Here is an 18,444-nt window from a genome sequence, read left to right as displayed (position 1 = left end):
GGTGGACCCAGTGCCTTTAATTAATTAATATACATTTTTTGTGGGGGGCTGAGGATGAAACCAGGGCCTCCCCTGTGCTAGGCAAGGCTCCACCACTGAGCCACACAGCCCAGCTCCCTCTGGAGTGGGTCTGAAAGACCTCACCTTGTGGCTAAAAATGAGGACCAACCCAGTTTCCAGTTGATTTGAAGTTTGAAAATGTTCCTTCTTGTAAAGTTTTGTGTCCCTGAAGTCTTGGGACTCCAGATTCTTAGGATTCTCTCACGCAGGGACCGGGGGTTGGGGCGGTGCTTCTCAGGTGTGGGAGCTCGTGAGGCCACGTGACTGCCCAGAGCCCCTGGGGGAGTCAGGGTGGCCCCATGTGGAGCCAGGCAGTGCCGGGCCCCCAGCACCCACTGGCACCTGGGCCTATCCCCACACCTCATTTGGGGTCCTCTTGCCATCTCAGCTGCCTTGTGACTGACTTTTTGGGGACCCTCCCCCACTTGGTCACAGCTGCTAGCTAGACCCTGGAGCCAGGTGCCCGGCGAGGCACTGGGTTGCTGTGGGCAGGCCGATGGCTCAGCCCCTGTGCTTCCTCCTCAGGATCTTCGTCATCTGGGCCATCAGCAGCTGGTTCCGCCGAGGGCCGGCCCCTCAGGACCAGACGGGGCCCGGGGGAGCTCCACGTGTCGCCAGCCGCAACCTGTTCCCCAAAGACACTTTAATGGTAACTGCTGGGTGGGAGGTGGTGTGGGTGGTGGAGGAGTGACAGTGCCGGGCTGTCGGGAGGGAGCAGACCCTGGCCACCGCTGGCTTGTGAGCAGGCAGGGGCCGGGCCTGGGCCACGTGGAAGGAAATGGTGAGCTCCTTGGGCATTTTGTTTTGTGAGGTTGATGTTGAGGCGGGGCGCCAAAGACTTCACTCAGTTATTTAAAAACTGTCCCAGCAGGGCGTTAGCTGTGATTCCAGAAGTCTGTCCAGCCCTTAGAGTTATGATGGGAGGCGTGCAGGGGAGCAGGGAGGGACGAGGGATGGGGGACGGAGGGCCGGCACCAGGCAGCCCAGGAGCCTCCACCGCAGGCCTTGGCCCGGGCCTCTCCCTGGGATTCTCCGCGGCTCCCAGGCAGCTTCCCAGGGTTCTGGTGGGAGGTGACCCCTGCAGAGCTGTTCTTGAGTAGGCCCTTGGGACTGCAGACTAAGGTGGCCTGGGCAAGGAGGGTGTTCTCCAAAGCCTGCCCCCTCCCAAGTCACTAGCCCTGGGGCCTGCAGGTGAAGGGGGGCCAGTGGAGGAGGGGTTATCCAGGGAGGTCCTGCCTCTTAAATTTCTTCCCTTCCCTTCCCCTTCCCTTTCCCTTCTCCTTTCCTTTCCCTTCCCTTTCCCTTCCCTTCCCTTCCCCTTCCCTTTCCCTTCTCCTTCCCTTCCCCTTCCCTTTCCCTTCCCTTCCCCTTTCCCTTCCCTTTCCCTTCCCTTTCCCTTCCCTTCCTTTCCTTTCCTTTGCTTCACACTGGTGTTTGAATCAGGGTGCTTTACCATCGAGCTATATTTTTTGTTTTGAGACAGGGTCACACTAAGTTGCTGAGGCTGGTCAAACTTGTGATCCTCCTGCCTCAGCCTCCTGATTCAGGCATGTACCACCACACCTGGCTCCTGCCAGCCTGAGGTGCTTTGTGCTCATGGACGTCAGACTCAGAGTAGGACAGGCAAACCTGGGTCGGTGTGCCGGCCCCTGCCCCCAGCTCTTCCCCTGCTCTTTATCCGTCAGCCTTCAGAGGCTCTGAGCTCTGCACTCTTCCCGTCTCTCCAGAACTTGCACGTGTACATCTCGGAGCACGAGCACTTTACAGACTTCAACGCCACATCGGCCCTGTTCTGGGAGCAGCATGACCTCGTGTACGGAGACTGGACTAGTGGCGAGAACGCCGACGGCTGCTACGAGCACTTCGCCGAGCTTGACATCCCGCAGGTGGGTGCTCGTGGTCCGGGCCCCATTGGGGACGCCTCCCGCAGGTCCAGCCCTGAAGTCCCTGGGCTTCCTCTGCCTCCTGAGGAGCTGGGTGCGGTGGAATTGGTGTGCGATTCTCCCAGCCGCATCCAAGATTGCGCGGCCCGAGCTTTAAGCAGTGAGAGCGCAGTGACCTTCCTCCAGGGCCTTTCGTCACCTCCAGGCCCTCTTGGTCACCTCCAGGGCCGCCTCATCACCAGGGTGTCAGGAAGCCCAGTTTCAGAATAATGTTGACCAAGCACTCACCCAGCAGGGAACCTCTCGCACCCTATGAGGGAGCAACTATTGCTGTCCCCATTTGACAGGCAGGGAAACTGGGGTACAGAGAAGTGTGGCGGCTTCTCCAGGGTCACGTAGCTTGTAAGAAATCCAAACTTGGGGTCTCCGTCTCTGGACACTGGCAGCTCAGGTTCAAATCAAGCCTCTTCCAGGAAGCCCTCCTGCCACTCGGGCTTGGTCACACTCCCTCTCTGGGTCCTCGTAGCCGGCAGGACTTCCCATCTTTCCCTGTCCACCCTGGGCCTTCCTGTTTGGGGACAGATCTTTCTCCCTCGTAATGTTTGAGCCCTATGAGGGTTAAGTCTGCAGCCAGTTCAGCCACGCCTGTGTCCCTGTCATTGTAGCCCAGCAGGGCACCAGGCACAGGCTCAGCGACTGAGAAGCAGCGAGGAGCCTCCCTGGTTTGAGCCTCGGCCTCTTCTCAGCAGGTCTTCTCAGCCTCCAGGAGTGTGGGGCGCCTCTGCCCTGTCTGTGTGGCTGGAGGATGTGGACGCAGTCTGTCTTAGGCAGGTGACACCACCTGCCAGGATACCAAGCCCAGCCCCCACCCCAAGGCCGAGAGGAGGCTGGGGACTGGCCAGCCACTGGCGAGAGCTACTTCCATGGACTTGGGTGTTCCCTCCTTCAAAGTTTCGGGGTGCAGTCAGGGATGGACTTCACAGGCAGGACCTGGTGCCGAGTGAGTCCCAGCTCTGCTCAGAGCTGCCCGGGGCCCTCCACTCTGAGCCTCAGGCAGCCTGCGGCCCCTCAGCCTTGGTTTCCTCGTCTGTATCTAGCGGGAGCAGTCCCTTCCCACAGACGGGGAGGGTTAGCCCGAGAAAGGCTTTGGCGGAGCTGGGCAGTGGGAGGCAGGACAAAGAACGTGGAGGGGACAGTGTGTCGTGCGGTGGTCCCAGGAGCCTGCACCCTAGGTTCTGGTCCACCTACTCGTCCCCGTATTCTTTTTCTTATTTTGGTGAGGACCTGGGGATGGAGCCGGGGCCCTCTACCGCCCAGCTACATCCCAGCCCTTTCCTGAATTGTTCTTTGAGGCAGGGTCTCGCTAAGTTGCTGAGCTGTTCTCAAACTTGGGTCCTCTTGCCTCAGCCGGGCCCTTGTTAACGGCTGGAGAAGTGGGGACAGCAGCTTCTGGGAGAGGTGACTGGCAGGGCTTCCGTGCTCCTTCTGCCCAGTGGCCCGCCCAGCTTGCCATCTGTCTTCCAGAGCGTGCAGCAGAATGGCTCCATCTACATCCACGTCTACTTCACCAAGAGCGGCTTCCACCCCGACCCCCGGCAGAAGGCCCTGTACCGCCGGCTCGCCACCGTCCACATGTCCCGGAGTAAGTAGTCGCTCCCGACAGCCAGGACCCGCCATAAGGGGCCCGGCCTCCTGAGGCCCAGGCTGGAGTGGCGGACAGTGAATCCCAGGTCAGGAAGGGCAAGCTGCGGCCCATGCCTAGGGAGGCCGGGCCAGCAGACAGACTCACACCACCGCCCCTCGCGCACCCTGTGACCTCAGCACCCAGACCACAGAGGAGTGGGCTGGGAAGAGCAGGTGGAGGTGGGGACTTCAGGAGGGAGAGAGTGTGCCAGGGGTGGCGGGTGACTCGCGCACGGCCTGGGCTGGTGAAGCTGATGCTCAGGTGCCCTGTGGACAGAGCAGGGTACACGGCAGGGGAGCGGGGCAGGGCTTGGCATGGGAATGGCATCTTTTTCATTGTTTGTGGTGGTGCAGCCTCTGTGTGCGGGTGCTGGGGGCGTACGCTGCCTTTGGGGGAGTCTCTGTGTGCGTTTTGTGGAATGGTGCCTGGCTCCCAGGTGGCCTGGTCATTTGGGTCCTGCAGTAAGGTCTGAGCCCAGCTCGTCCCTGAGGAAGGCATGGTGAGGGGCCTTCTGTTTCAAGGACTGTCCCCCTACTTTCATGCGGCCTGGTGGCCCGGGCAGTGCTAGGCACGCTCTGGGAGAATCTTGATTGGGTGGACAAACCTCGGGGCACCATCAACTGATCCTGGGCAGAGCTGGATGCTTGCGGCCTCTTTTGTGTGTGCAGGGATTGAGCCCAGCCACAGAGCCACATCCCCAGCCCTTTTTTCAGTTTTAGACAGGGTCTTGCTGAGTTGCCCAGGCTGGTGTCAAACTTGTGATCCTCCTGCCTCAGCCTCCCGAGTTCTGGGATTACAGATGTGGGCCACTGCACCTGGCTGTTTGTGACTTCTGACACAGCCTGTATGGAAACCACTTTTATTTCTCTCCACTCAGCGCATCTGGTTGACTATTTTTTAGATCTCCTATTGCACATATATGGTTTAAAATTCAAATGCTATGTCAGGGGGCTGGGGATGTGGCTCAAGTGGTAGCACGCTCGCCTGGCATGCATGCGGCCTGGGTTCGATCCTCAGCACCACATACAAACAGCGATGTTGTGTCCACCGAAAACTAAAAAAAAAAAAAAAAAAAAAGAATAAAAACAAATACTATGTCAGGTGCGCCAAGCCCAGGTTCCCGTCCGCCCCTTCTCCTCCTCCTGGCCACCACAGCCAGCCTCAGTAGAGGTCCACTGAGCTCTTTATCCTGCTCCTTCACCCCAGGGCTCCCACTGACAAGTTAATACTGGGGTTTCTTTTTTTGTTGTTGGTCCTGAGGACTGAACCCAGGGGTGCTGTACCCCTGGGCTGCAGCCCTAGCACTTTTCTTAAACGTTTTTGACTATGTGACTGTTATTTGTGTCTGAGCCATTCAGTGAGTCGCCTTTTTTTAAATTCCTTTCTGCCTAACTTCACATTTTCCAGGAAGCTAATAATTGTCTCTACCTGGCTTTTTGGGCTACTTCCTTGAGTCCATGGTCTCCTGTCGGCACCCAGAGAAACCTCACTGACCCTGGGTTCCAGCAGCTCTGGAGAATGGCTCTTCTGAAACCCCACCCCCGTTCCCCTACCTTGGGTTTTATTTACTCCCTGGAGCTTTTATTTTATTGAGCACTATTCCCAGCGTCCCTGTGGGCTTGGTCAGACCCACCTGGCAGTTTGGGGTACCACTGTGACAGATGTCATGGTTTTCATATGCATCAGGCCTTCCCTGTTCCCTTTGTTAAAAGAAAAATCCTGAAGGATGGTCATTCTGTAAAAGAAAGTCGGTGAGCTCATGTCAGTCCCCAAAACTGACTTGGAAAAGTCCCCTGGAGTTTGCCAGACACGTTCTAAGCCAGTGTGCCTGGGAGCGCGGTCAGCTGCCGGCCAGCTTCCCTGAGAAGGAGCTGGGAAGAGGTGGGAGAGGTGGCCTGAGAGGCTGTGACCTACCAGGATGGTCCCGTGGATGTGTCAGGGTCAAATTGTGTGACACCTCAGAGGTTGCTCTGCATGTAGCCCAGGTGGTCCTGCTGCCTTCGCTTGCAGCTCACCTGATCATCCTGGTGAGCTGTCTGTGCCTGTGTTTGCTGGGGTTTTGACTTGGGGGAGTGTGGCTTGCGCAGTGAGGTTGCTCATGGGCAGTGTGACAGATGTCAAAATGTCTATAAAGAAGGCGCTGCAGCCAGTAGACTGAAAAGCCAACTAAGGCCACCCAGGCCACCCCCAGCCCCAGTCTGTGCTGGGACCCCTCAGAGAAGGGACATGGAAGGACTTGGACTTAGCTACCTTTGCCACAGGGTGAAGAATGAGGATGTGATCAAAAAAGCCCCTTTTGTTCCCCAAAGGCCAGCATCCGGGTCCAGAGTAGCCTGTGTGGGGAGGTGCAGTGTGAGCCAGAGGCTTGCAGTTCCTCCTGGAAAAGAGCCAGCAGTAAAGGGGCAAATGAAACCAGCGGATTTATGTTAATGGCAACAAGGTTGAGCTCAGTGGCACCTGTCATTTCCACGCGGAATCAGTGTGGGAACGAACGTGAGGCCAAGAGCACGCCTCGCTCACAGCCCGCCTCCCGCTGACCAGCCATGCTTTCAGTGCTCAGGTGGTCGCAAGGGCCGGGGACCCCACGCTGGGTGATGCAGCTCCAGAAGCTAAATCTGGAGAACAGGAGGCTCTTTGCTCCCCATGGCAGCCCAGCCCTCTCCATGCTCCCGCCCAGCACCGCCCCCTCCCTCCCTGGCCGCCTCTCCCAGGTGAAGATGGCGCAGGGCATGTCCTTCTAGAGTTCCTTCTCTAGGATGGCCACCCTCAGTGCTCACTGCTCTCCTGGGACATGGGGCCAGGTCTCAAATTAGTTAATTCTCCCTCCCTCCCTCCCTCCCTCCCTCCCTCCCTCCCTCCCTTCCTTCCTTCCTTCCTTCCTTTCTCTTTTCTTTCTTTTTTGAGATGGGGTCTCCCACTGTTTCCCAGGCTGGTCCTGATCTCCTGGGCTCAAGTGACTCTCCTGCCTCGGCCCTCCAAACACTGGCCCTGCAGGTGCACACCCCAGGCCCAGCTTCAGATGAGCTGGTTAGGAGAGACGGTGGCGTTCGTGTTAGCAGCAGCAGGCCTGGTCCTCCTTTCCAGAGCCCAGGGAGGGACTCGACCCGGCATCTCGTAGCTTGCAGGAGTCAGATCCAGGGCTGTCTCCGGAGCCCTCGTGGCCAGCTCCCTTGACCAGCTCCCCTCCCTCCCTGGCTGCGGCCAGGACGCAGAAGGTCACAGCAGGAGAAGGTCACAGGCAGCTCTTCTTCCCCATGAAAGGGAATAATAAGATGCCCTCTTGGCCAGGATTGGGGCGACGGGCACATGCGAGCGCCCCCCTTCCCAGCGAGTCCTGGCAGTGCCCAGGACTCACAGAGCCTGGGGCCTTCGTGAGAGGTGTGGGGGCGGCCCTGGCTGGGGTGTCATGGCCCCGGGACGCCTCTCATGTTGGAGCTCCAGGCCTTCTCCGGGCTCCGTCTGCAGCCTGCCTCGTCATGACCGCGTGCGCGGCCATCCCAGCCTGCGGTGTGCGCATCAGTGTTTGAAATCAGCCCCGACTGCTGCGTGGGCTTGGGTGGGACAGAGGGGCAGTGGGCTTGCGTCGCCGAGGGCTGTGATGGAAACAGCTAGGAGGGGAAGTGTGCTCAGGGGAGTCGCTGAGAGGATGGGACAGTTAACCTGGGACTTGCAGGCTGAGAAGGGGCCACCCATGAAGACCGCAGGGGACGGTCACAGGGAGATGGAGCAGCCATCCAGAGGCCCAGGCAGGGGTGATGGAGGTCAGTTCAGGGTGCTGCCCACTCATCACTCCCCCGACAGAGGTCAGGGGGCGTGGCCTCTGAGAGGCCAGTGAGGAGGCAAGCCCTGACACCCAGGAGGGGCCCTGGGCTGGCCGGGTGGGTGGAGAGGCCAGAGGACCATCGGATGTGTGGTGCAGGCAGTGGCGTCCTCCGCTGGTGAGCAGAGGCCTTGCCTCTGGACATGCAGGTGCCCGAGGCCTCACGACGTCCCCATCTTTCCCCTCCCCCGCCACCCGCAGTGATCAACAAATATAAGCGCAGGCGATTTCAGAAAACCAAAAACCTGCTGACGGGAGAGACGGAAGCTGACCCAGAAATGATCAAGGTAACTGAGTGGGGCTGTGGGCGTCACAGGGACCAGCTGGGTTGGTCACCCCCAGCTGGCAGCCCCATGGCTCACGGCTCCCCTGAGCTGGGATGCGCTGGTCCACCACACCTCCCTCAGCCTCCCTTTCCTTACCTGGAGAGGGGTCGGGAACCAGGTGGAGTGGGGAGGTCTACCGGTACGCCTCTCGCTGGCTCTGTGAGGGGGTCCTGCACCAGTTTCATTTCACATGGGGCCACGTGCCTAAGTCTCAGCCAAGCAGTGGTGGGGCGGGACTCACACCCAGGCTGCTGGCGCAGAGGAGAGGCCCAGGGATGCGGCCAGCGGGAGCTGTGGCTGCAGGTCCTGGTGGGCTGGGCAGCAGGGGGACCCACAGGACGGGAGCCTTGCCTCCTGGGTGGTCCTAGGAGGAGGAGGGACGCCACTCAGGAGCCTGTGGAGCCTCCACCTCAAGGCAGGGCCTTGCCCCTACCTCTGTGGGCTTCTTTTCTGTCCCCCGGGGAAGAGGATCTCGGGGGTCTGAAGACTGGCCTTGGGGGGGCCAGGGCGAGTCCTCTGCCCATGGCTGTGGTTGTGGAGATCCAGTCTTCGTGACAGTCGGGTGATCAGGAGGAGGTGTGTGGAGTGGCTGCCACCAGCCCCTGTGCTGCCCCGAGCCCACTGCCGTCCCCATCTCCCCGCAGAGGGCCGAGGACTACGGGCCTGTGGAGGTGATTTCCCACTGGCACCCCAACATCACCATCAACATCGTGGACGACCACACGCCGTGGGTGAAGGGCAGCGTGCCGCCCCCGCTGGACCAGTGTAAGCCCAGCCCAGCGGCAGCCTGCAGAGGCCTGGGAGGGTGCTGGAGGGCATTTCCTGCCTCACCCCGGGAGACCTTCCTAAGTCCTTGCCCTCCCCGACTCCCAGCCCTGTCTTGCCTCTGCTCTCCTCTCACCCCCACGCCCCTGGTGACCCGGGACCGGCTACCACTGGTGACCAGCTGCCGGGTGCCAATCCGTCTGCAGCAGGTTTCACCCTCACAAGCATTTTCAAAGAATGCACCGCTGCCGGCTTTGGCAGCTGAGGTGGTTCTGACTGATTCCGTAAAGCCCAGGACACGGGGTCACCTCGGGGCACCTGGCTGCGACCTTCCACCCAGGCCCCTGTGCTGAGGTCAGGGGCTCTCACACAGCCCAGAAATGTCCCCTGGCCTCCAGTGTTTGTCAGAGGGGCCATCCTGGGTCCCTGTCCCCAGCTGACTGAGCAGTGCCCCGCCCTGTGCCCCCAGACGTGAAGTTCGACGCGGTCAGCGGGGACTACTACCCCATCATCTACTTCAACGACTACTGGAACCTGCAGAAGGACTACTACCCCATCAACGAGAGCCTGGCCAGCCTGCCGCTGCGCGTCTCTTTCTGCCCGCTATCGCTCTGGCGCTGGCAGCTCTACGCGGCCCAGAGCACCAAGTCGCCCTGGAACTTCCTGGGCGACGAGTTGTACGAGCAGTCAGACGAGGAGCAGGACTCGGTGAAGGTGAGCTGGCTCCTCCTGGCTGCAGAGGCCAAAGGGAAGTGGCCCGTGGGCTGGGGACTCCCTGCAGCCTCTCCTGCCCCCAGTTCAAACCGCCTGGACCCTTCCTGCAGGGCCCTGGCTGGCCTGGGCCCCTGCCACCGGCTCTGTCAGCCCATCACTGGGCTGGGCCCTCTGGATCTGGACCCGCCCCACCCTGTCTCCTCGACTTCACGTCACTGTCCTAAGTGCCTTCCTGTGGCCATCTGTCAACCTGGCTGCGTGACATTGAAACTAGGCTCTGTGTGCCTGGGGCTGTGGTTGCCGTTGGGTTTCTGTTCCTTGCTGTCCCTCCGTGTCCCTTGCCCCACCTCTCTCCCGTCTCTGCCTCTCCCTGTGTCTTCTCCCGTCTCTGTATCATGCCTTCGTCCCCGTGTGTCCTTCTCTGACCAGCTGTCCTGGCTGGTGCTGGCTCTTCCTCTCTGGAAGGCCCCAGGGGCGGGCCTGGGGGTTGTCAGTGGGGCCTGTCTGGGTGCCCTGGGGCAGGGGGGCAGCTCTGAGCAGGAGCGGGCAGTGCTCATGGCCCTTCCCCCAGGTTGCCCTCCTGGAGACCAACCCCTACCTGCTGGCGCTCACCATCATTGTGTCCATCGTCCACAGTGTCTTTGAGTTCCTGGCCTTCAAGAACGGTAGGTGTGGGACCCCAGGGCTCTGAGAGACTTGTGGGGCCTGGGGATGGGAGGGCGCAGGGCAGGGAACCGGGGTGCCCTTTCCTCCCTATACCTCTCCCTACCTGGGATCTCTCAGCTCCAGTTTCCAGAAGCCTGGTGAGCTGGGGAGGGACAGTGACCCCAAAAGTCCCAACCCAAAAACTCCCACCCACCAGCTGAGGGAGGGGTTGGACCTGCTGCTCAGGCCGAGGCCAGGATGGCACCAGCAGGAACAGGCCGGGGAACTCCAAGGCCTAGAGCAGGGAAGCCCCAGAGCGGCTCCCGGTCTGCCTGGCAGGCTGCCTCCCGCCAGCCCCCCGCCCTCCTGGCGGGAAGGCAGGAGTCCCCTGAAGGCCGAGTTCTGAGGACGACCATGCTGGCCCTGAGGAGGCTGTCATCGCCCCTCAGGTACAACAGAGGAGGCCGAGGTCAGAGCTTAGGGCATTTGCCAACGTCACCCACACCTCCAGCCCGTTTTACCCTCGAGGCCAGGGTCCCCAGGAGGAGAGGGTGCCTGCACCTACTGTCCAGAAGAACGTAGTGTCCCACAGCAGTCCCTGATGTGACCTCCATGGGGACCGGGTCAGCTGTCACATGGAGCTTCACTAGACACTGCCTCACCAAACCCTCTGCCCACCCTGGGCGGGTCTCCTGGGTTCTTCCTGTCCCAACAGGGAGGAAGCTCATGGAGGTGTGGGCGCTCCCCTTGGTCCCAGCAGGAGTGGAGCAGTCGCCTTCTGCCCCAGGAGGGGCTCAGCCACCCCTCCCACCAGAACTCGTCTCCCCACCATTCTTACCAGTGGGCCTGAGGGTTGGTGTGGTGGGCTGAGAAAGTGGGCCAGGTCTAAGCCCCCAGTGCCAGTGGGCCCTGTGTGACTGTGGCCTGGCCTTGCTGCTGTGAGCCAGGCTGTGGTGTGGCCCTCCTGTCACCCTGTCAGCCTGGCTGGGCTCAGAGGGGTGTGGTTGACCTGAGTTCCCCAGGTTGGAGACTAGAGCCCAAGGGTGTCCACAGTCCATTTCCTTCATGGTTTAGCAAGAAGGGAACTAGAGGTCCCCAAGCCTGTGCCCCAGACCTTCCTATCCCGGGAGGCAGGGTGGGCCGTGGTGTGGCAGGCCAGCATCTGTCCAGGCTCCACCCCACCCGGCTGTGACCCCCAGCACTGTGCACAATGAGCATCTGTCTGACCATCAGATGAGGGACAGCCCCCGGGGGGCACTGGGTGCTCCTGTTCTGCATGAGGACCTCAGAGGTCCTGCCTGCTCGTGGCGTGGAGGCCACCAGTGCAGAGGCCCTTACTGGGGGAGCGCAGTGCTCGCCTGCCCGCGGAGGGCCCTCACGCCCCTCCTTGGCTCGCAGATATCCAGTTCTGGAACAGCCGGCAGTCCCTGGAGGGCCTGTCCGTGCGCTCCGTGTTCTTCGGCGTTTTCCAGTCCTTCGTGGTCCTCCTCTACATCCTGGACAACGAGACCAACTTTGTGGTCCAGGTCAGCGTCTTCATCGGGGTTCTCATCGACCTGTGGAAGATCACCAAGGTCATGGACGTCCGGGTACGTTGGGGCTGGTCAGGGGCGGGGGCCTCCTCCCAGCCTGGGCCTGGAGCTGGCCTCTGGGGCTTTCCCGACGCTGCTGCACTCCAGGACGAGGGGATTTTCACACCAGGGGATTTTTTTGGGTCATACGTCGGCCAGGGGAACTGGGAACAGTGGGGAGGGCATGGTCTGGTTCTGGCTTGGGGGCCGCAGGGGCCAGGGCCACCACTGACACCACTTCTTTCCTATGTGCAGCTGGACCGGGAGCACAGGGTGGCAGGGATCTTCCCCTGCCCGACCTTCAAAGACAAGTCCACGTACATCGAGTCCTCTACCAAGGTGTACGACGACGTGAGTGTCCCCTGCAGCCCCAGGGAACAGTGTCCAAGCAGCTACACTCCTGAGGAGCGGGGACTGAGCCATCAGCCTGCCAGCTGCTGAGCCCACACTTTAGGGCCTATGCTACACCCTGTGTCCCCTGCCTGCTGTATCTACTTCCTGGCCAAGTCCAGAGTTCCCAGGGCTACCTGGAAATTCCCTCAGCCCAACTTGCCAGGCCAGGTGTGGGTTGGGAACAAGGGTGCTAGGTGGGGCCCTCAGAGCCAGCCACAGCCCTGCCTGTGACCCCACAGATGGCCTTCCGGTACCTGTCATGGATCCTCTTCCCGCTCCTGGGCTGCTACGCCGTCTACAGCCTCCTGTACCTAGAGCACAAGGGCTGGTACTCCTGGGTGCTGAGCATGCTCTACGGCTTCCTGCTGACCTTTGGTGAGCCCCGCCGACAGGGCAGGGCCTTGCTGGTGGACAGTCCCAGGCCCCCTGTGGGCAGTACCAGAAAACAGTGGGGATCGAGTTGGTTGGGCCTGCTCTCCCCTGGCTTGGCCACCATTAGGGGAGGCAGACCTTCCCATAGAGCGGTACCCAGGGTAGAGAGGTGGGATGTAGGGGCCTAGGGGCGCCCTGGCCCCATTTGTGGTGAGGAGGGCAGACCGCGGGTGCCACTTAGAGGGAACTGGGGAGGCCCCTCTCGGGACGGTGTCCAAACTGGGGCTAAACAGTGCCAGGGAGGGGACCACACAGAGATCTCACAGCGGAGGCAGAGGACATGCAAATGCCGCAAGGCGGGATGCGGCGGGGTTGTGGGTGGCGAGGAGGCCCGAGGGGCTGGATGCTGGGGCCGTGGAGCACGCCAAGGCCAGGAGCACCCGCGTCCCCGCACTCAGGGTGCCCTCCGCTGTCTCACAGGCTTCATCACCATGACACCCCAGCTCTTTATCAACTACAAGCTCAAGTCCGTGGCCCACCTGCCGTGGCGCATGCTCACCTACAAGGCCCTGAACACCTTCATCGATGACCTGTTCGCCTTTGTCATCAAGATGCCCGTCATGTACCGGATCGGCTGCCTACGGGACGGTGAGGCCTGGGGACGGGGCTCAGGCCCCGGGTCGGGGGGGTGACGGCCCTGGGCTGGGGCTGGCATGTGGGCGAGCCCAGGCCTGAGGACCCTGTGCCCGCTGCCGTCCCCAGACGTGGTCTTCTTCATCTACCTCTACCAACGGTGGATCTACCGCGTCGACCCCACCCGTGTGAATGAGTTCGGCATGAGCGGCGAGGACCCCGCAGCCGCTGCCCTCGTGGCCCAGGCCCCCACGGCAGCAGGGGCCCTCGCACCATCAGCCCCCACAGCCACCGCTGCCAGGGAGGAGGCCCCCGCGTCCCTGCCCACCCAGCCCAGTCTGGGGGCCAGCCCCGCCACTGAGCCCCAGGACGCCCCTCCAAAGCCAGCAGAGGACAAGAAAAAGGATTAGCCCTACTGGTCCTCCTCGTCCACTCCGGTTCCTGGCGACCACCACCCCTGCCAACCTGGCCCCTGCCGCCCCTTCCTGTCGCCCTCTCCCTGGACAGATCGGGCAGGCGGCAGGAGGCCCCCTTGGGCCAGGGCCCAGCGTGTGACACGGGGCCGGGGCGGGCTGGGCTCGTTGTTGTGGAGGCGCCGTCTGTCTGTCCTGTTCCAGCCATCTCGCCCTGCCAGCCCAGCCCTGCTGGGAATCATGGTGAAGCCGATGCGGCGCTGCCGAGGGGGGCCAGGTGGGGAGGGGCCGGGGCCCCTCTGTGGGACGCCCGCAGTCATCCATTGTCTTGTCCCTCGTCCGACCACCCCCTCCTCCCAGACCGCCACCCTTAACACAGTCTGGATTTAATAAATTCATGTGGGTGTTTAACTTAAGCTCAGCCGCCGCTCCCTGCCTGCCTTCCTCTGCCCCGCAGAGCCTCTCTCCTGGGGCCCGGGGCTCTCCTGGCTTCCGGAGGGAGACCGGCCTGGTGGAGGATGCCTCAGGACCAGGCCCCTCTCCCACTCTCCCCTCCCACTGCCCTCGAGGGGCTTCTGAAACTGTCTCACAGACTCCGGGGAAGCTGCCCATGGGGGGCCAGGAGCGCTGCCCACAGGAGGCCTCCTCCTGACTCACGGCAGCTGCTGGGAGGGACGCTATGCTCAGGTTTCCTGCTCGCAGTGTGACGTGTCATGACAAGCTCCTGATGTGCTGCCGCTCACCTCAGCTGTGGCAGGGAGCAGCACCCCAGCTGCTGCAGCACCAGGCGTGGGAGGCTGCGTGCTGAGGACCCGCTCTGCTCCCGGGTGTGATGCTGACTTTGCCCGCTGGAGTGAGGTGGCTGGGCTCCTGTACCCTGGAGGGGGTTGGACCCTGGTCACCTGCATCTGTGGGAGGGTTGGTCTCTTAGCTCAGAGGAGGCCGGGCTGAGGGCCACGCTGTAGGCTCTCCTTGCTTCCCAGTCTGCAGAGCCTGGCGGGGGAAGCACCTGGGAGGTGTCTGTACTCACTGAGCCCCATGTGTGGCACTGTGGGCGGCTCTGTCCCTCAGGTAGCCTAGATCTGCCTCATTCCCTGCCCCACTCTATATCAGGTCGTGCCTTAGAAAGACCCCAGGCTCCACAGCACAGCTGCTCTGCTGGGCTCCTTAGCCTGCCATTCCCTGCCTAGAACATACCCGGCTCAAAACTTCATGCCCCGGGCACCCTCCAGGTTGCAGCTTAGGGGCCGCCACCTCCAGGATGCCCTCCCTGAGCCCCAAGTCCTCTATCTAGGCTCTGGAGGCAGCCCTGCCCGTCAGGGTCATCACTCAGGGTCTCCTCCACTCAGCCAAGACCTGTGAGCACGCAGCCAGGACTGTGGACTGCTGGCTCCCTGGCGCACGATCACTGCCACAGCCACAGCCAGAAAGGTGCAACTTGCTCGGCCCACATCTGGACACACGGACACAGTCCACAAATGCTCCCTGAGGCCCTCCCCCTGTGCTGGGACCAAAATAGTGCTGCCTACCCTGTGGATGCACGCCTACAGAAATCCTCAGGGCACGCGTTCAGTTATTCATTCAACAAGCATGAGTCCTGACAAGAAGCAGAGGGGAATCTGGTGGGCTCATGGGCCTGACAGTAGGAGCCGCTGTTTGTGGGTCCCCAGGAGCCAGGCTGTAGTCTAAGCACCTAATGTGGTGTGCTTTACCCATTGAACTGAATGTCACTCCGTGTCCCCATGCCTTGCCAGCCAGTCGTGCTGGCCCAATCTCTATCTCTTCCCTCAGTCACTGCTCCAGTTTCCTCTCCACTCTTGGTGTTTTGGTACCAGGGATTAAACCCAGGGGTGCTTAACCCCTGAGCCACATCCCCAGCCCTTTTCATTTTTTGAGACAGGATCTTGCTAGGTTGCTGAGGGCCTCCCACGTGGCCCAGGCTGCCCGGCTGGCCAGCTTCCCCTTCCTCACTGCTCGTAAGCTACACATTTCCCTACCTCAGGGCCTTTGCACTTCTTCCCTGTACCCTGAACATGCTCCCCCCAGTTATCCACATGGATGGATCCCTTACCTTCAGATCTCAAATGTCACCTCAGACCCTCCCAGTGTCCCCCAAAATTCTATTCATATTTATTGCTCTTTTCTTCTACAGTAGCATCACCACCAGATGTATAGTTATTTATCTATTTTACGTCTCTCTTGGATTTTGGCTCCTTGATGGCAAGGGCTTTTGTCTGTGGGTTCCTTGTTATGTCCCCAGCTTTTAGAACTGTGCCTGGCACTGTTGAACAGAATGTGACACTTTTTCCCCACCCCTAGAGATTGAACCCAGCAGTGCTCTACCACTGAGCTGTATCTGCAGCCCCTTTTTATTTTGAGACAGGGTCTTGGTAAGTTGCCCAGGCTGGCCTTGAACTTGCAATCCTCCTGTTTCAGCCTTCCAAGTAGCGGGGAGTACAGGCATGCACCACTGTGCCCACATCATGTGTAATAAGTCTAAATGGAGCGTTCACAGCAATCCTGTGAAGCTTGCTGTTCAGCCTCATCTAGCAGATGAGGAATCAGCCCTGCAGAAATGAAGGAATTTGTCCAAGGTCATACAAACATCGCAATGCAAGTACTGAGGACCGAAAGTGTGTAGGACGGTACACCTGTCACGGGGAAGAGCTACATCCAAGGGTCCACCACTACTATTACGATGATGAATAGATTGTTTTGAGATGGGGTCCCACGTTGCTCCAACTGACCCTCAAATTCCTAGGCTCCTCCTGCCTAGGGAGGAGGGACTATAGGCATGTGCCACCATATCCAGCATATTATCAGTATTTAATTCCCACAGCTGTCCTACTGAAGACCCACTCTACAGCTGGGAAACAAGTTCAGATATGAAATCAGTTATCTGAAGTCACACAGCAATTGAGGTCTAGGATTTGAACGCAGTCAGTCTGATTCCAGTCCTCAAAGCACAACCTCTATAAGGCCTACGTGCCAAATCCAGGCGGGGGCTCAGTTTCCCACTAGTTTTTGTATTATTTTTACATTTTTAAGTGGTTGTTACAATCTAAAGAAGAATCTCTCATGCTCCTTTTGTGGTTCACAGTGTAAGAATTAGTTTCATGACACTGTGGAGTGTGCCTCTTGCCAGCCACGTTATGATGTCAGCACATAACCCACCTGGCAGGAAGAAAGAATATATTGCTTTATGTGAAAATTATATGAAATTTCATTATTTTATAACTTCTTTTTTCAGTATTGGAAACTGAACACTGGCCTCATACATGCTAGGCAAGTGTCCTGCCTCTGAGCTACATTCCCAGTGAAATTTCACTTGTGATATCCATAAAATAATATGTTGTTGGAACATAGCCCATAGCCACACTCATTACTTCTTTTTCTTTCCTTCTTTTTTTTTTTTTTTTTTTGGAACTGGGGATTGAACCCAGTGGTGCCTTATTGCTGAGCTATATCCCAGTCCTTTTTATTTTTATTTTGAGAGAGGGTTTTACTAAGTTGCTGAGGCTGACCTTGAATTGCAATTCTCTGGAGTCCCTGGATTACAGGTGTGCCCCACCATGCATGGCCACACTCATTACTTTTGTACTGCTGTTGGCTGGTTGTGTGCAATGGCAGATTTGTCAGTTGAGACCACCTGGCCCTCAAAACCTAAAGCCTAACCCATTTGCTATCTGGTCCTTTGCAAGATGAAGTTTGCTCGATAGCATTAATTCTCCAACTTGGCCCTCCAGCAATCACCTGAAAGATTGGAGGCCACACTTTTGAGAATCACTGCTGTACATGAAAAGCTACAAGGTCTGAGCTTCTGAGCCCTGTGCCCTACTGCCCATGCAAGTTACAGCACACAGGTCATGCTAAATAACACATACCAGGGATTGAACCCAGGGGTGCCTAACCACTGAGCCACATCCCCACCCCTTTTTAGCTTTCATCTTGAGACAGGGTCTCACTAAGTTGCTGAGGCTGGCTTTGAACTTTCAATCCTCATGCCTCAGCCTCCTGAGCTGCTGGGAGTATAGGTGTGCATCACTGTGCCCAGTTAAATAAGTGTATGCTGAATGGATCAATTAGTCCACATGGGTCATGAAGAGAAGAATTGGAACATCCAGATTTTTCACAAGCAAACAGGGAGGATATCAAACTCTGGCTCTGAGGCCTGGGGGTGTAACTGAGTTTGAACCTAATAGTTACTTTCTCAGGAACATGGAAGGCTTAGGGATGTAATCTAGCCGAGTGTGATCCCTCTTTGAGCCTCAGTCTCCTCTGCAATAATCCTAATTCTAGCAAATGCTCCTGGTGCTCTTGCCAGGTACCAAGCACTGTGGGCACACTGCTCCATGTGTACAGCAGGGCTCTTGCTGTCACCATTCCCAGACTGAGTTATTAGCCTTTCGACTCAAAGCGCTCTGCATTTATTTATTTATTTATTTATTTATTTATTTATTTATTATCTATCTATCTATCTATCTATCTATCTATTTATTTACTACTGGGATTGAACCCAGGGGCTCTACCACCGAGCAACATCCCCAGCTGCGCCTGCCTTTGAGGCAGGGTCTCTCTAAATTTTTGAGTTCCAAATTTGCCATCCTCCTGCCTCAGCCTGCAGAGTTGCTGGGATAACAGGCGTGCATCATTGTGCCAAGCACTCTGTGCCGTTTCTAAGTGTTTTGGAGAGGCCATGGGGAAGAACAAATAAAACATCCATCCATTCATTCAGAAATATTGGACACCTACCCTACTGTGTTGTGTTCTGCATTGGGGATACAACAAGAAACAAAACAAATGTACATTCTGGCATTCCAGCTTTAGCCGCTCACTATGTGAACTTCATTCCTAATTTACAGCTGAAGAAACCTTGGGGATTTCATAAAGATCATTATTATCAATGACATGTCTCAGTAGCACAACTTCTGAAGCTTCCCTTCCAGCCTGAGAAACAGCACGCTCAAGTCCTACTAGGAAAACATAGACAGGGGCTCAGTTTCCCGGCTTGCTCAATGGGCAAGGCGTGAGTGGCCCTAGGCAGGTTTCAGTTGTGCTGTCCAGGGTAATGGGCAGTGACGCTCGCCTGGCCCTTCCACAGCACCCAGACGCCCCTTCCCGGTCGGCCCCGCCCCCACGACCACGTGACGCGCGGGGGTTTTCCC

General features: G+C 58.8%; 1 protein-coding gene and 1 long non-coding RNA gene across 2 annotated transcripts in view; one reads left to right on the top strand and one right to left on the bottom strand.

Moving 5' to 3' along the window:
• Clptm1 (CLPTM1 regulator of GABA type A receptor forward trafficking) overlaps positions 1–13,695 on the top strand; it is a 28,067-nt gene extending 14,372 nt beyond the window's left edge. Inside the window, exons 3-14 of the mRNA XM_005338206.5 lie at positions 586–709; positions 1,788–1,946; positions 3,468–3,585; positions 7,649–7,734; positions 8,418–8,538; positions 9,008–9,252; positions 9,824–9,917; positions 11,296–11,486; positions 11,724–11,819; positions 12,101–12,236; positions 12,714–12,881; positions 12,996–13,695. Coding sequence (XP_005338263.1) covers positions 586–709; positions 1,788–1,946; positions 3,468–3,585; positions 7,649–7,734; positions 8,418–8,538; positions 9,008–9,252; positions 9,824–9,917; positions 11,296–11,486; positions 11,724–11,819; positions 12,101–12,236; positions 12,714–12,881; positions 12,996–13,276 — 1,819 coding nt within the window. The 3' untranslated portion in view covers positions 13,277–13,695. The remainder of the gene's footprint in view (positions 1–585; positions 710–1,787; positions 1,947–3,467; positions 3,586–7,648; positions 7,735–8,417; positions 8,539–9,007; positions 9,253–9,823; positions 9,918–11,295; positions 11,487–11,723; positions 11,820–12,100; positions 12,237–12,713; positions 12,882–12,995) is intronic.
• Positions 5,336–6,461, bottom strand: LOC144370776 (uncharacterized). The gene is made up of 2 exons (XR_013430715.1): positions 5,878–6,461; positions 5,336–5,753 (listed from the first exon to the last, which is right to left on the bottom strand). It is a non-coding gene; the product is annotated as an uncharacterized LOC144370776 (long non-coding RNA).
• Positions 13,696–18,444: the final 4,749 nt, after the last annotated feature.

This window comes from Ictidomys tridecemlineatus, chromosome 15, assembly GCF_052094955.1.
Source record: "Ictidomys tridecemlineatus isolate mIctTri1 chromosome 15, mIctTri1.hap1, whole genome shotgun sequence".
In the NCBI taxonomy this organism is placed as follows: domain Eukaryota; kingdom Metazoa; phylum Chordata; class Mammalia; order Rodentia; family Sciuridae; genus Ictidomys; species Ictidomys tridecemlineatus.
The sequence above is the reverse complement of the archived record's forward strand: the minus strand, read 5'-3'. Positions and strand labels throughout refer to the sequence as shown.